A 24594-nucleotide genomic window follows, 5' to 3' on the forward strand; every position below is an offset into this window, starting at 1 on the left:
AACATCTTCCAGCAAGTCCAAGAAACCCTCTGGTCAAAGGGTTTTAGCAAGAGTCCACGGCATGCCAGCCTTGATTTGTTGTCGAGCTGAGCTGAAGTGCTTATGGCGCTGTTGCTGACACCCACCAAAGAAACTACTAACCACTACCATGTTCTTTAGTCCTAATCACTGACGTATCTCCAGACGACAATCAACACCACGCTCTGCCCGGGAGAGAGGTGTTTTCGATGGAGGCGGAGGTGGAGGTGGGCCCATGGCATAGACTGGAGGGCCTGAACCCAGGACGCCCTGCGCGATAAACGACAGAACTATTCGAGAGCGAATAGAATTGAATCGAGGAGGGTGAGCCCAAAGGAGCCGGGATGGTCGTTCGCTATCAAAAAGACTGGATTTCTTATGTGGTCTAGCTTCGCGAAGCTGCCCATTGGACAAAGAAGAGGGTGATGAATGCTGAGTGGATCTTTTGTAAACGAAAATCCCTTAACAGAGGAAACGACTGTGACATGTCTGACTGCGCTTTTGGATGGTGTTTGGAGGTCATGTCTCACATTCTGTCGGGAGAAAAAGGGGAGAAGCGAGGGTCTCCTGCATCCTTTCCGGACTCTTTACACAAACGGTGAGTTGGGGGACTGTTGGAAATCCGCAGGAACAATGCGGACAAGGCGATGGGAGACATGGGCAGATGCATGGAGCGTTCAAGGGAACAAGATGCAGTTGGTAGATACCGAGTCGGCAGAGAGAAACAGGCGCGGGCGGGCTGCAACTTGCATGCCGCTTCCTGCGCAGACTTTCCATGACGCATCCACCCACCCACCATTCATCCCGCCATCCCTCCATCCCTCCATTTTCGCCCGTTCCTCTTGATTCTCTCGCTTCTTGTGCCTACGGACTTCAAGCCCAATCATATCCTTGCTTCCTCCAGCCGACATCCTTCATCGCCGCCAATCACACCCACCACAGTTGCCAGAAAATATCAGCTCTTCTCATCTTTCTGGCAACACACGCGAGCGAGACAAGTCGTCCCTTTTTCCGGCAGCACTCGGTCATGCGCCTACAGTGTCTGGTCTCTACCTTGTGACCTTGTTCCCTTTCTTTCGGTCGTTCAGATCATGGAGATCTGAAGAAGCGAGAGGGGAAGGTACAAATCCCGCTTCGCTTCGCCTTGCCTTGCCATCCTCGCTCTTGTTACATATTACCCAGTAAGGCGCAACAGGTCGAAGCGTGCGCAACTGGATCATGCGCCAACGATCGTCAAGATGAACACCACCCACGATGTCCGTATGCACGACGCCCGCACACTGCCACACGAGGACGGCAAATCGCCCGGCATTCCTCTGCGCAATCCCATTCATCCGTCGGTGATTGACAAGCTCGATCCCGCTTTTGTGAAACTATACAATGATTACATCGCGAACGGACCCCCCTCATCCACCGACCTGACGGTGGTGCGCCAGAACTATTCAGCCTTATATTCATATGCTGCAGCACCGCCATCTGGTGTAGGAGGAATTGGGGAAACCCAAGTACCAGGCTGGAATAAATATCCTGGGGATATCAATGTACGGGTTTACGTCCCACCGGGTGAAGAGCCAGGGCAGCGCAAAGTGTGGCCCGTCCATTTCAATTTCCATGGCGGAGGTAACTCAGTCCATCTACAACCGTATTGACCATTATCTTTGTTGACACTCTGGTCAGGCTGGGCAGTCGGTGACCTGGAGACCGACGCACACATCTGCCATCACATCTGCGCTGCCGTTCCCTGTTGCGTTATCGACATTGAATACCGGCTGATCCCCGAGTATCCCTTTCCCATCGGCATCATGGACAGTCTCACAGCTGTCGGACACATCCTAGCCAACCACAAGACATTCTCCATCGATTCTACAAACATGACCTTTGGCGGCGAATCCTCTGGGGCGACTATCGCTCTGATCCTGAACCATCTGTTCCGTGACGGTGGGTTTGGAGACAAATTGAAGGGCGTGGTTGTTGCTACACCTACTATCAGTGACGTAAGGAAGTACGCAACACCAGACATGAGCCCTTGGCCGAGTATGAGGGAAGCCGAGTTCGCTCCCCTCCTCAACTGGGAGAAATTGAAATGGTTCGATACTTTCAAGTGGATGTCTTTGTCGAGTCAACACCTGGGAACAAAACCCAAGGAACAGAAGCGAGATATATCGTGGTTTGCCGATGCCATGAATGCTCCAGATTTCAAGAACTTGGCTCCCATCACGTATGTGGCTACGGCAGAGATTGACCCTTTGAGGGATGAGGCAGAAGCATATGCTAAGAAAGTTGAGGAAGCTGGCAATAAGATTGTCCTACGAAGGTTCAATGGCATGCCACACCACTTCATGCACCTGGATAGGGCGCTTCCCCAAGCTCGAGACTATGTCCAGGATGTCATATCGCATATCCGCCAGTGTCTCTATCCTCCTGATCCACCCGCGATGAAAACGCCGCCGGAAACCTGAGAGGTCTCCGTGGTCACTCACTGGATACGAAAATCTGTGCGCCAACTGTCATTTCTTCATCTCAAATCTAGTGTCATGAACCAGCCGATCATCCCCAGCAGTATGCCGAAGTGTTACCAGATCGTGCCGTGGCACCTATCTCACCATTTCCCACTCCTGATGGCAGACGCCGCCTCAAGGATGGATATTGTTAACGACTACCATGTATTGAGGGAGAGCCAATTATGGCTGCTCATCCTATCTAACCCATGCCACAGCTCCCACTTGCATATTGGCGGACTCGCGGCCAGTGATCTTTCTTCAACAGCCGCGGATTGGGGCGTGGCCAATCCGGCAGCTCGAAATTATAAGTACAGCTGACTGCGCTCATCCTCGACAAGGCTCTTGTCTGCGGTCGGTGCTCCCGTCGCTTTATAGAGCCTTTGCTCGAGTAAGACGATATCACAATGTCTGCGCTCTCACCCTGGCCGCCAACGCAGGTCTCATTTCCATCCCTTTCTGAGGACATCGACAAGCAGCAATAGCCACATATACTTCCCCCTAGCGAACATCCGCTGAGCATCCCCCATGAACGACAGGCGTCAGCAAATCGCAGCGCGCTATTTATCTAATAACGAAAACCAAAGACTACTCGACAAGCAATATGATGAGATAGATTCGGTTTCATATGAGGGCTACATATGGGGTGGATCTGTTCAGACAATCGGGTCTTATGTTTGAACATGATGATAGACCTTTTGCTTCAACGTAATGTATTAGTAACAATCTTCAGAGAATTTGACTCTGATGCAAACAATGTCCTGCTCGATATGTATATCCCATGCATGGTAGCTGTACGCAGATATCTGTATCTCAAGGCCTCCACGCTCTCAGTGAGATGCGGGGTTTATAGTGGCTGAGTGGAGACGCGGTTCAACTTCGGAAGATCCAGGACGCGTCGACGCGTCGGTGCATGGGGCCACGCGACCAGCACAGATAATTGATTGCTCTTTTGTCATTGATAGCAGTCTCAGCGAACAAGTCTGAACAAGTGAGCATTGCTTTGATACACATAGTCACGATGCCAGAGAGACCTCCATTTCCTGGCCGCCCCGCGCAGCCCCCCGGCCCTACCTACCTTCACTATTCGCCCGATGGTCAGAGGTTGACCGTAGCTGGCATTGGAGACTTTGCTCGTTCCTTCAGGACTAACGACAACGGCGAACCCGACTTGTTACCCTCGACTCATGCAGAGACATTTGCTATTGCTTCAGGAGTACGGTGCCGCCAGCGAAAAGAACATTGACGGGGTGAAGTCGGCTGACTGGGAACAGAATAAATACGCCATCTTTGGCTGCGAAGATGGAACAGTGTGCGAATATGCAGTCCCGTCTGGAGATTTCAAACAGATGCTTGTCAGGACCACACTTCCTATCAGAGATGTTGCACTCTCCCCGGACGAAGAATGGGTAGCAGTGTCCAGCGAGTAGGTCAATTCTCACTCATACCTGGCAGACATCACTGACTTCTCTAGCGAGCTTGAAATCAAGGTCGTCAATCGGAATGACATTGAGCGAATGTTCGTCCTACGCGATCACCCAAAACCAATAAAACATGTAACATACGACCACTCTGGCAAATATCTAACCGCATCCTGCACTGATGGCGTCATCTACGTCTACGACATGAGTTCCGCCGAACCAAAGCTATCCCGTACGTTCGACGGCGTTATCCCTCGACTTGAAACGGCTGAAACAGCCACTTCCCGCTGCGTGTGGCACCCTGACGGAAGGGCTTTTGCTTGTGCAACAGCAACAAGAGATATTCAGGTCGTCTCAGTCGAGGACGGCGCACACCAACGGACGTTCTCGGGAGAGCACAATGCGGAGATAACAGCACTGGCATGGTCACCGAATGGTGCCTTGTTAGCCTCGGCAGACGCAGAGTATCTCATCATCTGGGACGCTAAAACACAGAAGCCCTTGAAGCGGTTCAATTACACAAACATCCTCAATGTAGCGTGGCAGAATCACAGCGAGAACATCTTCAATTGGACGACTTCGAACGGTGAAGTCTTCATCATTCCGGAGTTTCTCAAAGACGAAGCCCACGTCAAGTTGCTCAAAGGACCCAAAGTCGGCGCTCCCTTTTTCCACGATCCGCTGCTTGAAAGAGCTGCAGTCGTGAATGGCCGGAAACCACTCGTCAATGGTCACGCAAAGCGGGCAACTACTCCTGACAGTCTCGACGAGCTTCTTGGACCGGAAGAAGAATACGATTGGATAGAAGATGACGATGGTGCAGGGTATATCAATGAAAACGGCAAGAGGACCAATGGACATCTTGGAGACATAACACACCCTTTGCCAAAGCGCAACAAGCAGGACTCCTGGCAACCGCAGGTCCATGAGCCATTTCAACCAGGAGCAACCCCTTGGAAAGGCAACCGCAAATACCTGTGTCTCAATTTGATTGGGTTTGTCTGGACCGTGGACCAGGACACTCATCATACGGTGACGGTGGAATTCTATGACCGCGAGATGTACCGAGATTTCCATTTTACTGACGCCTTCCTCTACGACAAAGCATGCTTGAACGAAAATGGGACACTGTTCTCCAGTCCTCCGCGGGACGGCCAACCCGCAGTAATCTTCTACCGACCCCACGAAACCTGGACCACGCGGTCCGAGATGCGCATCAACTTGCCTGATGGCGAGGAAGCAATCTGCATCGCTCTCAGCAGCAGATACATCGTGGCTGTCACCAACAAGAACTACGTACGGGTATGGACTTTGTTTGGGACACCCGTTCGGATTTGGCGTATGAAGAGTACTCCTGCTGTCACATGTGCCGCATGGGGTGATTATGTTATGACAGTTGGGAATGGCCCTGTCGGTGCCGATGGGTGCACCCAGCTTAACTACAGCATTGACAACGTGCGCCGAGACGAGAGTTGTCAAAACGAAGATGTCCTCGCGTTGGGCACCGTCCCATCGGACTCTGACGACGAGGATGTGAGCTTAAAGAACCTCTTCTGGAGCGATTCAGGAGACCCGTGTATCTACGACAGCAATGGTGTGCTCTTGACACTTATGCACTGGCGTAGTCTGGGGCAGGCCAAATGGGTGCCACTGCTTGACACGAGGTCGCTTGACCGGTTAAAAGATGGGAAGAAAGAAGAGACGTACTGGCCCGTTGCCGTGGCCGACCAAAGATTCCACTGCATCATCCTCAAAGGCGGAGACAAGACTCCATACTTTCCTCGGCCTCTACTCACAGAGTTCGACTTTAACTTGCCGGTCTGTCGGGCAGTGGAGAACAGCAAGGATGTCGAGGGAGAAGAAAGGGAAGAATCCAATGCCGCAGCGGCTGCGAGGTTGGAAGAAGCATTTGTGCGCAGCTCTGTGATATTGGGGTTACTTGATGATCATGTTCAGAGTCTGGAACAGAAAGCCAGCCACTCGCAGAAGACGGAGGTTATGAGGCGAGAGGTCGAAGTGGACAAGATCTTACTGCAGCTTTTGGCGGTGGAGTGTCGCGAGGGCGAGGAGAGGGGCATGAAGGCACTCGAGATTGTCGGGCTGTTCAAGGACCGCAGCGGCAAGATGCTCGAGGCTGCAGCGAAGGTTGCCGGACGATGGGGGCGGACGGTACTGGAAGAGAAGATCAGGGAGGTGGCGGAGCGAAGGTTGATGGGGATCGAGGAAGATTAGCTTTGCGGACTCTTGTGAGCGTGTCTATCGATTCAATTCGACTCAAATCAAATGATGACGACAATGATGATAATATAGATACATGGTTCCTCGACAATACAACTATTGGGTTGCCGTTGGGTTGATACTGACTGACACAAGGCTGAGCCGAAAGGGGGCTACTTCTCCAGCCCAAAGGAGCCAGCCACCCTTGATATTTCACCAACATGTTGGTCCAGCACGATCTGCTGCGACCGAGGTAGTCCTCAGAGTGTTGCGCGAGCTTGTTTGGTGCTTGATGCGACGGAACATACGAATATACGAACATTGTAGTGAAAGAGAGTGAAGATGTGAGATGTGTGTCTCTGTCTCTGTCTCTGTCTCTGTCTCTGCAAGCAAGATACAAGATACGAGATACAAGATACTGTAGATGCATCATGACAAGCTTGTGTATCCGGCCTTGCAAATGGACGTGGCCACCTGGAGGCTTGTTATCTGACGTGACGACACATTTTGAGCGTCTTTGCACTGGAGTGCTGGCTTTCCTGGGGAGTACCAGAGATATGCTGTGCTGTACCCTCTTCATGAGGAGCCTGCCAGCTAGCCTTGTCGAAGTTTGTATTCTCCGCACATTGCAGGCACATGTTGTGCTCGAATCGGTTGACGAATCGGAGTAGGAATTTGCCGGGTAGCACTTTCGACCGAAGCTTCGTCTCGCCATGCTTGTGCCGCGATGCGTATAGTCTGGGCGAGCGAGAGCCGTACCTGGGACTGGGACTGGCGCTGGACCTGACACTGGGGCTGGAGCACATGGCTCTAGCGGAGGCGTAAACACAGCCCGTGATAGGTTTGAGACCCCTTGTCTCGACCCCGCGAGTAGGAGTCCACAGTTTCGAGGAGCCAGGCTCCATCACAGGGAGTGCGAGTGATGTGTGGTCTGAGTCTCATCGCTCATTTCTGCTCCTGCTGCCTTTTAGGACGCCAAACCAGCCAAGCCAACACCATGGCGCACTTTACGCCCGTCGCGACCCACAATGCCCCATCGTATCCGACCGAAGTCTTGATCAGGGCACCAGAGACGGCGGCGCCTGCGAACAACAACACCGCCCCCAGTGCCCGTCTGTTCCGGTCCGGATCCTCCAGTAATCCCGCGGTGAACAGGCCCGGGTCCCCCATCAAGTCGCAAAACAGGCTCGTCAACACCACGGTCGGCAGGGCGTTGTACTTGAGCACCCTGCTCGCCACGATTTGACCCGCGCTCTGAAAGGCCAGCAGGGCGATGGGGCACAGCTCGCGCCAGGGGAAAGTGCCCCGGCCGCCACCACCACTCTCCGTCGTCTCCTGGTTCTTGGACACCACGCCTCCGGAAATCAGGGCCGCGGTCAAGATCATCAAGGCGGTCTGGACGAAGAAGGAAGACGCAATGACCCATCGCTTCAGGGGGCTGAGGTATCGATGCCACCGCGAGAAGCAGAGCGCGCCCAGGCAGAAGGAGAGGATGGCGACCAATGACTTTGTCCAAGTGTGCCTGGGCACGTTGCCTGGGAGATCACTTACGCCGAGGCCGGCGAAGATGGTATTTCCTGCAATGATTATCGTCGTTAATATTTTTAGGTCCTCCCAACTTTGGTCCCTTTCCTAGATCGAGCCTCTCTTACCAGTTTGCATGCCCACAAAACAGCTCCAAGTATTAAACGCCACAGAGTCCACCATTCCCGTCACGAAGAAACATGCCAGAAGGATCGTGTCCGCCCACCGCGTATCGATGTCGGATGTCAACCAGAGCCGGAGTCGAGTCGGCAGGGGTAGGCTTGAAGACGGGAAGCCCTTTTCGAGGTCCATGGCGTGGTGCTCTTTGTCTGTTGACAGAGGAGTCTCCATGCCGCTAAATGTTCGAGAATTCTGGCAGTGATAGTTGTGTGTGTGTGTGTGTGTGTGTGTGTGTGTACTTGTACAGCAATGACGACAATGGCAATGTGACGTTATAGTTGTGTGCAGGTATTTGTACTTGTGAATGTAGATAAGAGAAAGTTACGCGGAAAGTTCCTCACCTTGGAAGCATCGAGATGATGGGTGTGTGGAGTTACTTTTGTACTTGAACCATTGCTTTGCAGGAGTTTGTGTCATTTTCGCAAATCATGCCGTGACTCGGGCTTCTTTCTACCAGCAGGTTCTTTATCACCTTTCTTTTGCCTCGGTCTTAGGCTCAGGCGAAAAGAATCAGGGGCAAACAAAAGAAACGCGTGATGATATTTTCGAGCTCATGTCTGGATATGTGAGAGATTTAACGGAAGAGGGAGACTTTGACATCGAAACGTTTATCCGGCCTCCGCCCTAGTTTTTCCGAGCCTTCGGTCAAGAAGTCCGCATCAATGATTTTCCCCGAGGCTCCTCCCCCTTGTCAGCCTTGCACGACTCCCAGGGGCAGTACGAGGCTGTGAAGCTAACATTGTGGTCAACAAGCTCTGTTGTAGATATTATGCGTACTGTCTGTATGCTGTTGGGATAACTAGCTGAACCACAGTATCAAGCATACAAACCCTTCTGCCACCACAAACATCTCTCATTTGCAGCATTGTCCTTGATTGGGCCAATCGTCGTCAGGTTCAGATTCAGCACCATGGTATTTGCACCATATGTCGGGAATGGCGGTAGCCCTGCTCCATTCGGATCGCCCATCATGACAAAGTTCGTAAAATATCTCTGCATAATGACCGCCAATGTATCATTCTTGACCAAGGGATTTGGACCGTCATAGTATGTATAGGCCACATCGTCTCCGTGGAGGCTGGGCGGAACACTGAATATATAGTTGTGCACACTGTTATTGTAAGCGCGAGCCAGGAAGTTGGTATTGCATGTGAAGAACGCCTCTGTTATCATCAATGCCGCTCGTCCTGTGGGGTTGATGTAACCGACTGAACCGTCAAACTTGGGCGGATATAGTGTCTGGGAGATGTATTGGATGATGGCGTCTGTGATGGTGGGGAAGTAGACGCGAAGATCAGCTTCAAATACGGTTTCATTTTGAGCAAAGGGATCCATGAATCCAATGCCTTCATTGATGTTGTGACCGGCCATGATCTTGAGTGATTTGTCGAACCCTCCGTGAAGAAGCAGCTGTCCCGGGAGATCGGGGGCAAAAGCACCGTCCACGACCGGGTTGAAAGTAAATGAGCCATATGGGCTCGATCCGCCGACAAGCTTATAATTGGCGAGTGAAAGTGCCTCGGTCGACAAGTTTCGAGCTTCGTCAAGGGTGTTGATCCCGGCTATTCCCAGAAAACGGGAGTAAACGGCCTCTTGCAGGGTCACGCTCGGCGACATTTGAAATCCAGGGCTCTGAACGATAGCCTGCTGAAATGGTACCTTTCCTTTCAGGCCTCCAAATGCCGTGATCTGGTGCATGGTGCTGCCTCCTCCGGCTGACTCTCCAATCACGGTAACCTGGTTCGGGTCTCCACCAAACTTGGCAATATGTTGTTGTACCCATTCAAGGGCCAGGCGCTGGTCATAGAGGCCCGCGTTTGCTGTTCCAGAGGCCTGAAATGTTGGACCAGAGAGGAATCCCTGACCAAGAGTGTTAGGACAAGATCAATTCTAAGAAACAGTGTGTCGAGGCATACGAAAGCTCCGAGGCGATAGTTCATCGCAACCCAAATTATACCCTTCCCTCCTTGACTCTGGCTTGCCTTGATAAGGCCCGCCGCTGAAGGGCTGTACAGAGTCTTTGATCCCAGAGTATATCCTCCTCCATGGATCCACACCATCCTGGATTGTCTGTTAGTAGGGCAATTTATCCATTCTGCGGCCGGATGCGCTTACACTGGTGCCCCGGCTCCTTGACCAGCAGATTCAAATACATCTTGCGGCACCATGACATCAAGGAACAAACAGTCCTCGGTGGCTGTTGGGTCGGGCGGTGGTGTTGCAGCAAGTGGCGGAACCTGGTATCCTGCGGAGATATTGAAAGCGGCTGTCCCATTGGCAATCCAATCTGCGGAGTAAATGCCCCAGGCCGGCAGTACCTGGAAGCAAGTCACAGCTCTGGAGCCATTGTTGAACACCTTGGTACCATTTGTGCTTGGGGCGACTGGAGCAGAAAAGCGCAAATTCCCGAGTGGAGGGGCGCCGTAACGCACATTAGAGAAGTTGTAGTATTGGCCGGACTCCTGTATAAACTTCAACATCTAGGGCACGTCAGGTTCTCGACAGGATGTATCTATTTCTCACATTGTATGTCGCCTGGTGCAATTCATAGCCCAGGTCCACCGTTGGCAACGTGGGCGCGGGAGCTGTCAGACAACAGATGGCTCCTGCAAGAAGCAAGCCTGTCACACGCAACATGTTAGCCACTGTCGAGAGCCGAAGACTACTGGCAACACACAGAGAAGATACAACGGCTTCCTCCCTCTGTAATGGGACAACAGCCCTGAACCGAGGGGGGTTTTATACGGACCTTCGCTGTGTGCTTACCCCGGCTTTGCGGTCACTCGGCGTAAAATGCAACGCGGGGTGAGAGAGCGAAGCAGGGGCAAGTCATTGATTTCTTCCCCCATTTTTCTGTCGCCTACTTGTAGCTTCCCAGAGAACACAAGGAGGAGAGATTGGGAGCAATCACTGGGCGGCATGTAGCAGGCGAGCTTCCTCATCAGGGCTAGACTCTCTCCGGCGGAGATGTCGTCCGGTGGAAATAGAAGTTCTCCAAAAGTCGCGGAGGTTCGTTTGCCGACAAGATGGAGAAAGGAAGATAATTGATTCAGTTTGCATAAGACGTCCGAATCGAGGACTGCGTCGAAGATATAGCAGGTACCGAGTAGAAGTGAGGAAGGGGATGAGGAAAGCAACATTAGCAATGATGTGATGGTGCTAATTGTCCCGATAGGGACTAGCTCATGAGCTACTCGTACTCTAAAAGAAGCTTCTCCCCTAAGCTTCATTTGCTGAAGGCTGTGATTGCATTCGAGGGACACACCTACTTCATACCCGCGCACAAAGAATATATGGTGCTATCGACGAGGCTGATACGCCCATCCATTTTCTACCGAAATAGATCCAATAGGAAGAGCGACATATCTCTGCAGTTCCCCTGAAGAAACGGCATGCAACAGAGTAGGTCATGTATCAACAGGCCGGACTACCTGTCTCAACGCTCTCCTCTGCTATTTATTGTATCACGCACTAGCTTCATGATGGTCCCAATTGTTCGGCGGCAATGGTGATCATCATCCAAAACCTTACGGGTACTATCACGAGTTGTTGACCTCGGTTTTTCACTCTCGCCTAACTATGTTGAAAGAGAATATGCCGATAGGTCCCGATATTGCCGAGCAGCATACACGAGCATATCTACGTGGTTCCTACATGGGCAGTAGGAATCAAGTTTCATGCGGGGAAAGGCTGCTGGACCAGCTACACACGTCCACCGGACAAGGGCTTCATCGTGCCCGGAGCGCAATATTTCCGGGGTTGGCGTCGATCCTTGGGCTAGCTCCAAGGGCTAACTATACCAGCCGCGTCTCATCAGACATCTAGATCGTGAAGCATCAACTGCCGACTAGCCAATTGCGCCACAGAGGAATGTCTCCTGTTGTGACTGTTGCATGGTATTTGGGTAGTGAATGATATGTAGTCTTCAAATTTTTTTTTTGACAACCCCGCTAGTGTGGGCACTAACGCGCTTCGTCTTGGCATACTTTCTGGCCCGGTACCCGCCGAGACGGGGGATCCCCAACCTCAGTTCAGACCTCAAGTTCGGAGACTCATTATTCTCCGTGTGAGCCTCGCGTCTCGAGCATCCCCTCACCTAACAAGCAACGTTGCCGACCTACGCAGACGAATCGCTTCATGACCAAAATTGGCAAGCGGCAGCAATCCTTCATACCCCATGTTTGACGTCCTCATTTACACGGCAACCGGTCGGTGAGATAGTTGACTGCGTGACCACAAACCAAGTTGCTTGCCTGGTGCTATGGATCCCACCCAACGTTCTTCCCGGCTTGCATGGGCGTGCGACCGTTGTCGCCGTCAGAAGCTCAAGGTATCTTTCTACCCACCTCTGCGCCTCGCGTTTCCGCAACTTCCCGGCGAATGCTGACACACGAGTATACACAATTTTAGTGTGATGTGGAGAAGCCATGCATACTCTGTGTCAGGGCCGGCGTCGCATGTGAGCCGCAATTGTCGACACAGGATGCTTCATTGAAGCGCAAGAGATCAGACCATTCAGATGTCAGCCGTCGGACCAAAGTGACGGCATCACTGGCTGCTTCAAGTTATGCTCAACATGGCGCCCCGCAGGTTCCGATGAGTACCACTTGTAGCCCCTTGAACGATACTACGCACACCGCAGGCTCCTCGCGCTTTGACAGTGCCAGGCTCGATGCGGCCGAGATCACGAGGACCAGTCCTGAGGAAAGCCAGCAGTATGGCGCCAATGACTCGTCGATGGGGTTCGCGAAGATCTTGCTCGGGGAAGACGACGATAGCGACTCGCCAGCCAGTGGAGCCATTCCAGGCGATGCAGGACGCTCAGCCGCCGACCCCCAGTCTTTGGGCTCTATTTTGACGCCGTTGCCTTCGCAGACCATCCTCCAGATCGCCGTGGATGCCTATTTCGACAGGGTGAACTGGTACATCATGCTCTTCCACCGGCCGTCGTTCGCGATTCGGACTCAAAACATCCTCCGACAAACTGCTTGGAGACGCGACGAGCTGTGCGATGTGCTTCTCGTGGCGGTCGTGGCGGCGGTGGGCTTGCGCTGTGTTGAACACGACAAGACGTGGAAAGGCCATCATTTACTCGAGGCCTACGCGGTCACGGCCGAGTCACTCGTTTCGGACCTCATGTCGCAGATCTCGTCACGCTTCTACGAACTGATGCTGGAGTCGCGCATCGAGGTATTTCAGATCTGCATGCTGCTGACTATTTACCACGTATACTATGGCTCATCCACCTATGCCTGGAACGTGTCGGGTGTGTCCACCAGAACGGCGTATGCGCTGGCGCTCCACTGCGACAAAGCTCGGAAAATGGATGAGGTGGCTCGGGAAGTGAGTAATCGGTGTTGGAACCACTTGGTCGTGTCCGATCAATTCTCCTCAATGATATTCGGCCGTCCCGCATCGCTCGACCCGGCCTTTGCTCAATTTAAAAAGCTCGCAGACTTGGACGATACCGACCTCCCCGAAGGCACGGCAGCCCTCCCCGTCTTTCAAGTGCCCGGTCGACCTGTGTCATTCCTGACCTATCATACTCTAAAGTTTGAGCTTTACGACATCATTCGCCAGACATTACAGAGCTTCAAGGTCCTGCAACTTCAGAGCCCAGTATCTGTCCAGGATCTCAAGGCCTTGATTCAAGTCGTCAACTCCACGGAAGTCATGCTGCAGCAGTGGCATGACAATCTACCCGTAGTGTTCAAATCCTCGCAGTGGCCGGCCGATGATCCCTGGAACGTCCTCGAACTCGACCAGTGCAGTCCGGAGGAGCTCAGTTTGAGGAGGAAGATCGGGTTGCAAGGCTTCCTCCTCCAACTGTTGTACGACGCGGCCCGCGTTTGGGCCCATCGACCCCTGCTCAAACTCCGAATCTCCATATCGCCAAAGGAAGGCAATGACAAGATCGGCCTTGACGATGTTCCCGACTCTCTAGGTACTTCGGTGCGGGCCGCGTTGCGGATGTCGCGGGTGCCCGTGCACGAGTTCGAGGGTCACCTCGCGCAGTCCTTTGTGCTCATGCACCTCTTCACGGCCGGCGTGATCCTCTGCATCGCGCCGACTTGTCAGCCGTACAGTCAGGTGGCAGGCGAGGCCAAGGCAGGGGTGCTCCGGATCATTGCCGCGTGCAGGGCCATCAAGGACGAGAGCAAGATCGCCAAACACACCGATCAGATGCTGACGAGGCTGTATAAGAAGACGATGCAACGGGAGATGGACAATGCTCTGCGGCCGCCAGACACGGCCGTACCAAAGGACCGACTGCTGGCTCCTGCGCTCACCCCGAGGCACTCACAGGATAGTGGTGACTACGCTCGGCCACAGCGAGAGTCCAGTGTGCTGTCCAAATCGACTCCTTTCCAAGCGGGTATGGCGACTGCGAGCTCGGGCTCTGGACGCGTAGGCACGCTGTCGGCTTTGGACTACCAGGACCGTATCGCCGATGAAGTGCCGGACCAGCAGCCCGTCGTCTCATACCTACAGTTCGAATCGCTATACCACAACAACCAGATGAGCTCTTATATTAACGAACACATCGACGAAGCCTATGGTGCTTTCGAACAGAGTAAGTACACCCCGGTTCAAGCGAGACCCCCTTTTCCCTCTCGCGTTCCCGCTCATGGCAGCCCCTTGTTTTGAAGGAGATCGAAGAACATGACTGATGGCCAATGCGTTCCTTCTAGTGTCCAACCTCGATTTTGGCGACTTTTCTTTCAAGCCTTACTGACAAATCTATCCACCGCCACTCAAATCCTCTCATTACATCCCCGTCGGCCACGGCCTTTATCCTCTACCATGGTCCCTATTTCACGAGAGCAGACACCAAACCACTATAATCTCTGCGGGTATACAGCGACGAATATACTCACACACGACAAGTTGAGCAGGAATCTCCGTCCCTCGACGAGCAAATCCTAGATATCCATAATGCCCCAGGTCGGGGTCAATGTCTGATGATTACGCAAAGGCGGCCATATAGGCAATGACCGAGCTCCCCTTGTCGCACGTCCTCTTTTCTGTTTGGCCAGAGCGACGTTTTCAATCTATGCCTCGCCCCACTACCTGATGAAAACCCGACCTAGGAGAGGCGCAGGAAGAAGGATACGAACGTGAAGTTGGAGCGATAGATGCTGAATTACACACGAAGCACCCATTTACAGTTTTGTGTGTATTTGACTGTAAATTCCAGTCGAAGACCAGTCTCTCTCTCGTTCCCTTTTTCTCTTCCTCTTTTCCAGATCATTCATATCATGATCCGCCCATGAAGCCCAACCACTCAGGACGTACGTAGAAAGATGTCTCTTGAAAGCTGACGCCCCTCGACGTGAGCGTCGAGGAGGTCCATTGCTGATGACATCTCCTGCCAGGCGGTGGGGTCAGTTGTGATTCGATATTCCCAAACCCTCTTTTTCTTCTCCCCTCGTCATTCTATCTTTCTCCTCTCTGCCCCCATGCCGATTGGATCAATCCAACAAATCCAAAGGATTGACTTCCCTCTCGCCATCCGAGCCGGGAATCCCAAAGTCCCAGCCCCCAAAGGGGTGTTCCTCGCAGGACGGACCGCACTTGTGTCCGGTCCTCTCCTCCTCGGTGTACCTGGCCAGATGTGCCTCCGTGGCGGCCCGCCGCTCCTCGTCCGTGGGGCCGTCGACGATCCTCCGTCTCGACCGCTCGATGGCGGCGTGGGCTTCGGTCTTGCGCTCTTCCCGCTCCTCGTCGATCTCGCGCAGCGCGTCGGCCCGGTCCCACAGTCTGTCCATCAGGGCTTTGCGCTCTTTGCGCTCGCTCGCCCGCTCTTGTGAGTGCGCTTGTGGTGGTGGTGGTGATTGTGATTGTGCAGGCGACCGTTCTGGCGATCGTGACCGTGACTGCAACCGTTCTGGCGAACGTCGTGGCGAGCGTCTAGGCGACCCTACTGATTGGCGTGCTGGCGAACGTCCTTGAGACCGGATAGGTGAACGTCCTGACAAACGCCCAGAAGACTGAGCCGGCGGCGACGGTCGCTCCGACCGTTGTGGCGTCCGTCCTGGCGACCCAGCTGACGACCCTCCTCGTGACTGTGCTGGCGACCGTCCTGGCGAGCTGGCTGGCGCCAGCTCTCTCGATCGTTTCAAGTGGTTGGCCATGTCCCAGAGGAAGTCGTCGGTGGGGAGAGCGTTCCTCCGCCTCTCCGCCCTCCGACGGGCCGCCGACATGTAGAAAGAAGGCATGGTTTGAGAAAGGACTGGGCGGCTTAAATCCTCAGACGGGGTTGCTGGAAACAAGCGGGATGGGTAGAGTCGGTTGGTTGAGGGGAGAACGGTTCGCTTCGGGATTCTTTGGAGTTTGGTGAAGAAAGGAAAAGAAGAAAGAAAAGGAAAATGAATCGTGTGACGGAGTGAGTGACAGAGCGACAGTGTGAGATATAGAGAGAGTGTGTGAATGAATATATTGAGAAAATTGAGGTCTCGGCGTAGGCTAGCCACGCGACGCCTTTACATGTCCCGACAAGAAGGTCGGGGGTCACGATTGTTGTCGGTAGCAGACAGAGGAGGCGCGTGGCAAGCGTATACAAGGAGGGTAACCAGGGACGAGAACTGAGACACTCACTCACCCTTCCTGGACGTGGAAACGCATGGCCCTGTATGAGGCAAGTAGATAGATCATGAACAGAGCAGTAGGAGGACAATACCAGGGGTGTCAGAGAAGGGCTCACACACCCAGTCAGTAAGGGGACGGTATAGAGACAGAGCGACATATGTCGGTCATGTCTATTGCGTCCATGCTGGGATGATAGTCAGTTGCGACGACTGCCTCACGGCAATAGAACAAAGACGGGGACAATCCGAAGCGGTGGCTTCTCACAAAGAAAGACCAGGACAGCAATGCAGCATCAACAGCATCATAAAGACATTGCCTTGCTTTCGTGCACGAGCCACAATCACGGGCCACTGATGCCCTACCTCAGCAGCACAGCCTCTTGCTTGTTCACCACTGACTGTCGCATATCAAATCCCCCTCCTCCAGGAACAATCATCAAAGGACAACACACCCACCGACATTTGTGCTGTACCTCCGTACCTCTTTTCCTTCTAAACGATTTTGCACAACTTCAAGTGCGACACCTCGCCAGCCATCTGCACAAATAGAAACCTATCCACTCACCAGCATATGCGTGAGACGGTTCATCCCCAGAAGAGCGGCGTTCGTGTTGGCAACAAAGTCTTGGAGCTCTGTGCACCATCACAACCGACTAGCCAGAATGAAGATCTGCGCTCTCAGCTCCCCAGTCACATCTCTGCCACACAACCTCCTCCTTCGTCTGGTGGCGTGGTCATAGACGGCACCTCTTGCTACTGACCTGGCACGAAGTTTGCGCTTGAAATACCGATTTCTGGATTTGGCATAGGACGCCTGCACCTTCTCGAGAGAATACTGCAGAGGCTCCATCCCCTCCATCCCGATGTTGACGGCGAGGCAAACCTGGTCTTTACTGATGTCGGGATTGTGTTCGGAACAAGAGGTCCAGATACAAGCTGCGATACCTGCCCTCTCCATCACGCCGACGACCTCGGGGGTGACAGGCATGAAGAAATCCCGAAAGAGATGTTGCGCAAATTCCTCGACGTGGTCAGAGACTCCCAGTGTCGTACATGCTTGATGCAGACGAGCAATAGCCTCGTCGTTTGCCTTGGTTTGTGCGAGGAGGTCATTTGGCTGGGGAGATCCATTCTGACGCGTGTGAGCTGATTCACAACATGCGGGAAAGGAGCAACGACGCCCGTAGCAGCGCAGTCGCTCTACCAGAAGCACAAAATGGTTCTGCTGTTGTTCAATGCTCCTTTCGTGGTCGGAACGCGACATCAGGCCGGTAGTGGAAGTAAGTTTGTGTACTACAGCACGCGTCAGCCTTGTCTGGATCTCAGGAGACAAGCGAGCGCAGCACCCACCTTTGCTCAGAGTCTTACGCGAGTAATAGCTGTGGGAAACAAGTGTCGTGATGAGCAGGCGACACTCAGATCGGAAATATCTGGTAACAAGATAAATAGACGCGTTGTGCCCTAAGAATGCGTGAGCAGCAGACAAAGGTCGGCTGGAGCAAATAGCGACTAACGTTGTAATTTCGAAAGAGTGAGGAGGGCCAGTAAATGCGTCGAAGATGGATAGCAATCAGACGTTGGCCAGAATTGACCGAAAGCCTGGGATCGATGCAGTCGAGAGAGAACGGAAGACTTCGAGGTCGGGCGGTAGAAAGTGCGCGAGGAGAAAAGAGAAAATGTGCACTGGCGCAGCTGCGCACAGAAGTCGATCTCGGCGGGAAGTCGGCCATGTTTCCTGTCACAGAACAGAACCGTCACTTTCGTCCTTCACTTTTGATCTTTTGTATCATTTTTTATGTCTCATCTGACCATTTCATTCTCGTTACCACATCATGCTCGTTTCTTTTCAACTTTTGGAGCCTTCAACATGGTGAACACCAGGATAGTCACGCCCAACATGGCACTGCCTCCGATCACATAGGCCGTCTCACGACCAGCCCACCAAAACAGACTGCAGAACACAATAGGACCCAGTGCTCTCCCAAACTGTCCCCAGCTCCGCAGCGCTCCCAGAACTTCTCCTCGATTACTTTCTCGCGCTTCAAAACTCCCCAAACTGTTCAGCCCGGTGACAACCGTAGCCGAGGTCACCGCAAGTAGTGCGCCTGCGCAGTACAAGCCAGTGGTGTTTTCTATGCGAGACAGCAGGAAAAAGGCCAAAGTGCTGGAGACAACACCTGTTTTTACTACCGTCAGTGGCGGGAGGCGACGGACGATGGACCCCTGAAGCAACGAGGCAATCAATCCAACAAACCCCAGCAATCGCCCATTGACTTTCGACGGTGACTGGTGGTCTGGAAAGAGAACAGACGTGATCAAGAATGGCAAGGAGAATTCCATCCCCGAAAATGGTAGGAGAAACAGGAGGTGGATCGCATTCAAAACGACCGGATTGTTTGTATGACTGAATTTCGATGAGCCGGACTTGGTGGTCTTTGAGTCGGAAGTCGCCCTTTTCACGGGCCTTGTCTCTGGAAGATGGAAATAGAGGTATAGCGTCTCGACGACGATCAGCAGCAGCGAGAAGCCGGCGGCCGTGGCAAACGGGTTGGCGATTACAGTGGTGACACTGGCCAGGGCAGCGCCCATGGCGGGACCAAAGGTGAAGGCGATACTGAAGCATGCGCCCACAAGGGCCATGGTCGACCCCCTTTGCTCCTCGGTGCTGATATCCGTAGCAATGGCCGTCGCCAGCTGAACATTGCCCTCGCTCAGCCCGCCCACGATTCGGCTCAGTAGAAAGGTGCGGAAATCCACGGCGAAGCACCAGAGCGCCACGCTCGCAATGTTGCCACACATGCTCCACAGCAGCGCCGTTCTTCGACCATATTTGTCCGACGCACGTCCAATGATGGGCGATGCGAGGGCTTGCAAAAACGAAAACAGAGAGCCCAGGGCGCCTCCGAGCAGGATTATATCGTATTTCTCATTGATGGGCACGGCAAAGGACGACTTGTACGCGTTCAGGTAGTGGAGGATGCGATTCAGTGCCGAGTCTGGATGTGTCTCGAGGCCGCGATAGAAGGCGAGCAGCGAGGGGAAGAGAGGGAGGATGAATGTGAATGAGATCTGCCAATTAGAGGACCATGTAAGCATATGACATTCACCATGTGTTACTAGCTAAGTCCGCACTCACCAGGTCCAGAAGTAATGAGATGAAGAGCACACGCAGGATCTTCTTCCGCTGTTGAGGTGTGATGATGTCCATATTGCTCTCCCTTCCCAGAAATTTAACGTCGGGCCAAAATTCCAAGATATTGACGTTTTGACGCAGGTAGTCAGTCACCACCAAGCAAAAGCTCAATGCTGCAGCAGAGGGTGATATTATGGTGAAAGAAAAGAGAGACGCTCTATTTCTGAGTTGGAGTGAAGGGATGGAGGGGACAGGACAAAGCTGTTTCCAAAAGATATGGATGCTACCAGCGCTCGAGGGCAATTATGTATGTATGTGTATGTCTGTGTGTCTGTGTATGTTATGTATGTATGTACAAATCCAAAAAAAAAAAAAAAAAAGGGCCGTCAATTCAATCATTGAAGGAAACAAAGCGCGCGAAGAAGATCATCAGCTCATGTCATGTCATCCTTTCGGTGGTTTTTTTTGGTGGTGGAGGTGGTGGGTGAAACGAAAGTTTGCGCGGCTCGGCTGCGTTGCGCTGCGCTGCCGTGACGTTCGTTGGGTGGCAGCTGGCTGGCTGGCTCGAGAAATGCGCCTCCATTGAGCATCGCGCGGCGTGCCACAAAAACGGGCAAAAGACATTCCCACACCATTCCGCAAAACGGAGCATTTCGGCCCCCCCGTGCATGTGTGTGACGACCTCTGAGCACGTTTTAGGTCCTCCTCGCGTGTTGAACGAACCCCTGCACAAGTAGCGTGTACGAGTAGGTGGTGATCGGCAATGCCTCGTAAACGGCCTGACGGCATTAATACTAGGTAGTGCCTATTTTAGGGCACCGCGACCACGGCCACGGCCACGGAGTCTACGAGGCCACGACAGCCTTACAGTATTACTCGGAACTCGTATGGTCAGGGCAATGACGCTAAAGGCGTTGGAGGGATGGGGAATATTCTGAGGAAGGTACAATAATCAATGCTCTCCATTGTTTTTGGTGGACAAGGCAAGTATGTATCAAGCGTTGTGTTACCCCAGGTCTCTCAAAGCTTCGATCAAACCATACCATCAGGTCACTGCATGGGCTCGCTGGGTGACAGTCCTGCTACAGAACAGTTCGAGCCCGTCTCGAATACCAGTCTTGTCAGTTCGACAGTTCGATAGTTCTAGAACAAAATAACATTTCTCGTGGTTAATGATGATAACACTCGGTTTGTTCCATCGAGATCTGAGGCATGTCGAATTGGTGTGGTATCCCAGCTGAACCTATTCCAAACATTCCTAACAAACCCATTTTCCGCTTCCCTCATCATTCGTCTCGCTGCTGGCTGCGTCTTGTCGCGCGATACATACCGTGCGAAAGGACAAAACCAAATCCATATGTGGAACAACCTGCCACCGGAAAAAACACCGAAATCGGGTCCGGAGAGGTGGTGCATTTTCCTCCCAATTCATTCCTGACATGGCTTTGGTAAACTTGCCCTGAGGAAGTTTCATCTAAGTAGAAGATGAATAACTTTTTGTCTCGGCACCTAGATGTCGTCTTCCATCGGCAAGACACCCTCGCGCTGCATCTCGACTCCCACCTCCTCGACCCTCTTCCACACACGAAGGAGATTGCCACCCGTGATGCCCTCGACTTGGGCGTCGCTCAGGCCGCGCCTCAACAGCTCCTTCAACAGGTCGGGAAACTTGGTCACGTCCTGCAGTCCGCTGGGCGTGGTCGGGGTGCCGTCAAAGTCGCTGCCGATGCCGACGTGCTCGAACCCGATCTTGCCGCCAATGTACATGATGTGGTCGGCGACCCAGGCGAGGGTCGAGTTGGCCGGGTAGAAGGCCGGCAGGGTGTCCGGGACGGTGGCGTTGACGCACGAGATGAACTCGGGCACAAACGTCACCATGACTACCGAGTCGGTCTGCTTGACCAGCGGGAGAATGTGGTCCGGGACGTTGCGCGGGTGAGGACACAGCGCGTGCGCCGACGAGTGCGAGAAGATGACCGGCGCCTGGCTCCCGGGAAACCCCTTGGTTTGGTTGCCCGCAAGCACGTCGTGCATTGTCGCGGGATGGACGTGGGCCAGGTCGATCTACAGAGACGACACTGATCAGTCTCGAGACCCGGGGTTCATTCATATGGAGTGGAGGAGTCCTCCCACTTACGATCATGCCCAGACGGTTCATCTCGCGTATGAGCTTGGTGCCCAGCGGACTCAATCCGCCCCAGTGCGGCGCTGCAGGTATGGCGGCTCCCAGATCGAGTGGTTCCTCGTGGACCGCCAGCTGCGCAGCGTCTGCAAAGGCGTTGTGGCAATTGTGCGTCAAGGTGACATATCTGGCTCCGAGGCTGTGGTAGAGACGCAGCATGGAGGCATTCCTGCCGATCATGTGCAGTCCCTCGAGCCCGATTGGGGAGAGCAGCTTGCCGTGACGCCTGAAAGCCTTCAGGGCTGCGGTGCTGTCGAGCGTGGCGGGAGAAAAGACGTCTGGATGGGCGGCCTGCAAGCGATGGATGAGGTCGATTTGTGAAAGTGCGAGGACGACGGCTGCCATGCAAATATTAGAGGGGGGAAAATTGCTCATCCCATTTTAAAGCATTCAAATACACTTACTGGAAGCGTAATTTTCATTAGAAAAGTCGAATCCGTCGGCCGGACATTCGACCCAGCAGCTCCAGAAGAACCCGCCCTGCCCGCCCTCCTTCAGCCGGGCCAAGTCGTTATGGTCCGGCATCCCACCGCCTTCGAACCGCGAGCGGAAGTCCTGGTCGTAGATGTGGTTCTGGAAGTGCGAGCGTATACTCCATGCCAAATCATCATGTCCGTCTAGTTGGTGGGTGGTGGTCGCTCAGTTAGCTGGAACGACTCTGGCAAACGTCCCCATGAACTTATGGAGGCATGGACCCAGCCCAGGCCACAAAAGGGTGGGTAGGATGGGGTTTTGATACTCACCTATTAGAGGGGTCCCGGCCATGATCCTTGCGACACGCTGATCCAATGAGAGAAAAGACGAGGGAACCAGAGAGAACAGGTATCGGTCTGGTCTGGAAAAGTCGTCTTTCAGTGCCATTCCGAGACCAACGGCCGCAACCAGCAGCAACAACGGCCGCCATTGAAATCCCCGGTACCGGTCATAGCTGTCATCCGCGCTCAATTGAGCCTTGGCCTTTTGGCCGTCTTTAACTCGCACCATAACCGCGTGGCTGTTAGAATCAGCTCTGTGCGAATGACACTTGACGATGCTGTCACAAGAGTCACTTCCACACAGAAGGAGGAACAAGACAGGCCTCAGAATGAAAAAGACATGCCACCAAGTAGTAGTAGATGGGGCCGAATATGTTTTTTAACAAGTCACCAAGTACAAAGGGCGCGAGATAAGTGGCTGTCGACTTATTGGATATAAATGTGCCTCGCCGAGTTATTGAGTGGAGCCGAGATCCACTTGCGCCATACTCCTATTCCAGAGCATATACCTCGTCCACCTCGACAGTCAGACAGTTTACTTGACATATCCCTCGGTAAAGAGATCATGTAACACGCCTTGTATCTACATTTGACTGCATGTCAGTGCTCGCCGTGCTTTCTGACCAGTTTCTTCAAAATCCCCATGGCGCCAGATTTATAGCTGCCCCCGAAGATTGCGTAGTGGTTCAAGTGATGATACTGCAGGAAAAACAGATCAGCCCATCAAGGTGATTTGACGAGGGTTGAGGGATGCTTACACTTTCATACAACGACACCCTATCCTCGTATTCACTCACCGGCTCCGTCTTGGGGACCAGCTTGTGGTATTCGTCCCAGAATGATGACGGAAACCCGCCGAACATGTGCATGATGCCAAAATCATACTCGTTGTGCGCGTAGCATGAGGAGGGGTCAAAGACCACATCCTCCCTGGGTCCAGGTGTATCCGGGGTCGTATTGTCACGGCCGACGAAGCTGCCTTTGGACTTGTTGCCTGACCAGAGATCGCCGTGGACCACGACTGGCTTGATCCCGTCGCTGCCACCCAGATGGTTGCTGCCAAGCAGTTTCGGCACCACCTCGCGGACCGTCCTTTCCACAACCTCGCGCAACTCCGGGTCTCGCCCATTATTCTCTTCTGCCTTCTCGAGGATCGCGAGGAGCCGTCGCCTCCCGAAAAACTCGGCCCACGACGAGGCGAACGTATTGTCTTGGGGCGTGTCTCCGCAGCACGTCGTGACCGGAAACCCAAACTGAGGTGAATCGTATCCCTCCGGAACCGGGGCAGGAGTCGTGTGCAGCTTTGCGAGTTTTTCTGCCAGAGACATCCCGCTGCCTCTGCCACCGCCGCCTCCACCTCCATGTCTGGCTCGCGACGATAACCGTCCGTCGAGGTCCAAGAATTCTGTAGCAAGGAAATACCCCCCACCTTTCTCGAGTTGTCCCCAGGCGAAAGATTGCGGGCAGAGGCTGGGCACGGCGTCATGAATGGCGTTCAGCGAGGCATGTTCCCCCCGAAACATGACCTCTGCGCCAGGCGAACGTGACTGTTTCACGAAAATGGACGTGGTGGACGTGGTGATGCGGAATGTTGATGCAAAGCCAGAGCCGCCATGGGCGGAAATATGGGCGGTGCTTGCATCGAGGTGGAGGGCGCGGATAATTGCTGGGTCTATGGTGGGCATCTTGATCACAGTGACTGGCCAAAAAGAGCGATCCCTCTGGTTGGGGATTCTGCCTTTCTCATTGCAGCATGTTCATCTCGTCTCTTCAATCATGCGTTAAGTAAATGTAGGGCGAATGGAGTGGTGTGCTATGATGTAATCGCGTGTCCCCGGCGCAGTTGGCACCATCTTCGGGTCATCGTTCACCGCCGGACGAGGCTGCGGTCTGATCTTTGTGGGAGCATGACAGGTGGAATATGTATCTGGATAGCTGAGAGGGAAATTTCTTTGCAGAGTCATACAACGCTCCATCCGTAGATACTTGGGTGATCATGGCACAGTCATTGACCCTCCGAATTTACACATGGATCCATGAATAGCTGCATCAACCAGCCTTGTGCCTGCAAATTATCT

General features: G+C 53.4%; 10 protein-coding genes across 10 annotated transcripts; 3 read left to right on the forward strand and 7 right to left on the reverse strand.

The window, feature by feature from the left end:
• Positions 1 to 1256: 1256 nt before the first annotated feature.
• On the forward strand, positions 1257 to 2477 carry AYO20_04111 (hypothetical protein; the record flags this gene model as incomplete). Its single annotated transcript, XM_022642410.1, has 2 exons — positions 1257 to 1638; positions 1696 to 2477. 2 exons carry the CDS (start codon positions 1257 to 1259, stop codon positions 2475 to 2477), a joined length of 1164 nt encoding a protein of 387 aa, XP_022501507.1.
• Positions 2478 to 3703: 1226 nt separating this feature from the next.
• On the forward strand, positions 3704 to 6169 carry AYO20_04112 (hypothetical protein; the record flags this gene model as incomplete). The annotated part of the gene is made up of 2 exons (XM_022642411.1): positions 3704 to 3942; positions 3991 to 6169. 2 exons carry the CDS (start codon positions 3704 to 3706, stop codon positions 6167 to 6169), a joined length of 2418 nt encoding a protein of 805 aa, XP_022501508.1.
• Positions 6170 to 7099: 930 nt separating this feature from the next.
• On the reverse strand, positions 7100 to 7990 carry AYO20_04113 (hypothetical protein; the record flags this gene model as incomplete). The annotated part of the gene is made up of 2 exons (XM_022642412.1): positions 7100 to 7731; positions 7807 to 7990. 2 exons carry the CDS (start codon positions 7988 to 7990, stop codon positions 7100 to 7102), a joined length of 816 nt encoding a protein of 271 aa, XP_022501509.1.
• A 684-nt stretch (positions 7991 to 8674) lies between these two features.
• Positions 8675 to 10495, reverse strand: AYO20_04114 (hypothetical protein; the record flags this gene model as incomplete). Its single annotated transcript, XM_022642413.1, has 4 exons — positions 8675 to 9718; positions 9775 to 9919; positions 9974 to 10320; positions 10382 to 10495. The coding sequence occupies 4 exons, from the start codon at positions 10493 to 10495 to the stop codon at positions 8675 to 8677; spliced, it is 1650 nt and encodes a 549-aa protein (XP_022501510.1).
• A 1656-nt stretch (positions 10496 to 12151) lies between these two features.
• On the forward strand, positions 12152 to 14506 carry AYO20_04115 (hypothetical protein; the record flags this gene model as incomplete). The annotated part of the gene is made up of 2 exons (XM_022642414.1): positions 12152 to 12252; positions 12304 to 14506. 2 exons carry the CDS (start codon positions 12152 to 12154, stop codon positions 14504 to 14506), a joined length of 2304 nt encoding a protein of 767 aa, XP_022501511.1.
• An 824-nt stretch (positions 14507 to 15330) lies between these two features.
• AYO20_04116 (hypothetical protein) lies at positions 15331 to 16077 on the reverse strand (the record flags this gene model as incomplete). The annotated part of the gene is made up of 1 exon (XM_022642415.1): positions 15331 to 16077. One exon carries the CDS (start codon positions 16075 to 16077, stop codon positions 15331 to 15333), a length of 747 nt encoding a protein of 248 aa, XP_022501512.1.
• Positions 16078 to 17089: 1012 nt separating this feature from the next.
• Positions 17090 to 18176, reverse strand: AYO20_04117 (hypothetical protein; the record flags this gene model as incomplete). Its single annotated transcript, XM_022642416.1, has 4 exons — positions 17090 to 17739; positions 17797 to 17907; positions 17961 to 18045; positions 18147 to 18176. 4 exons carry the CDS (start codon positions 18174 to 18176, stop codon positions 17090 to 17092), a joined length of 876 nt encoding a protein of 291 aa, XP_022501513.1.
• A 100-nt stretch (positions 18177 to 18276) lies between these two features.
• Positions 18277 to 19654, reverse strand: AYO20_04118 (hypothetical protein; the record flags this gene model as incomplete). Its single annotated transcript, XM_022642417.1, has 2 exons — positions 18277 to 19515; positions 19583 to 19654. 2 exons carry the CDS (start codon positions 19652 to 19654, stop codon positions 18277 to 18279), a joined length of 1311 nt encoding a protein of 436 aa, XP_022501514.1.
• Positions 19655 to 21088: 1434 nt separating this feature from the next.
• On the reverse strand, positions 21089 to 22745 carry AYO20_04119 (hypothetical protein; the record flags this gene model as incomplete). Its single annotated transcript, XM_022642418.1, has 4 exons — positions 21089 to 21643; positions 21717 to 22099; positions 22166 to 22378; positions 22505 to 22745. The coding sequence occupies 4 exons, from the start codon at positions 22743 to 22745 to the stop codon at positions 21089 to 21091; spliced, it is 1392 nt and encodes a 463-aa protein (XP_022501515.1).
• A 371-nt stretch (positions 22746 to 23116) lies between these two features.
• Positions 23117 to 24201, reverse strand: AYO20_04120 (hypothetical protein; the record flags this gene model as incomplete). The annotated part of the gene is made up of 2 exons (XM_022642419.1): positions 23117 to 23215; positions 23314 to 24201. The coding sequence occupies 2 exons, from the start codon at positions 24199 to 24201 to the stop codon at positions 23117 to 23119; spliced, it is 987 nt and encodes a 328-aa protein (XP_022501516.1).
• Positions 24202 to 24594: the final 393 nt, after the last annotated feature.

Source organism: Fonsecaea nubica (genome assembly GCF_001646965.1).
Source record: "Fonsecaea nubica strain CBS 269.64 chromosome Unknown Scaff21, whole genome shotgun sequence".
NCBI lineage: Eukaryota > Fungi > Ascomycota > Eurotiomycetes > Chaetothyriales > Herpotrichiellaceae > Fonsecaea > Fonsecaea nubica.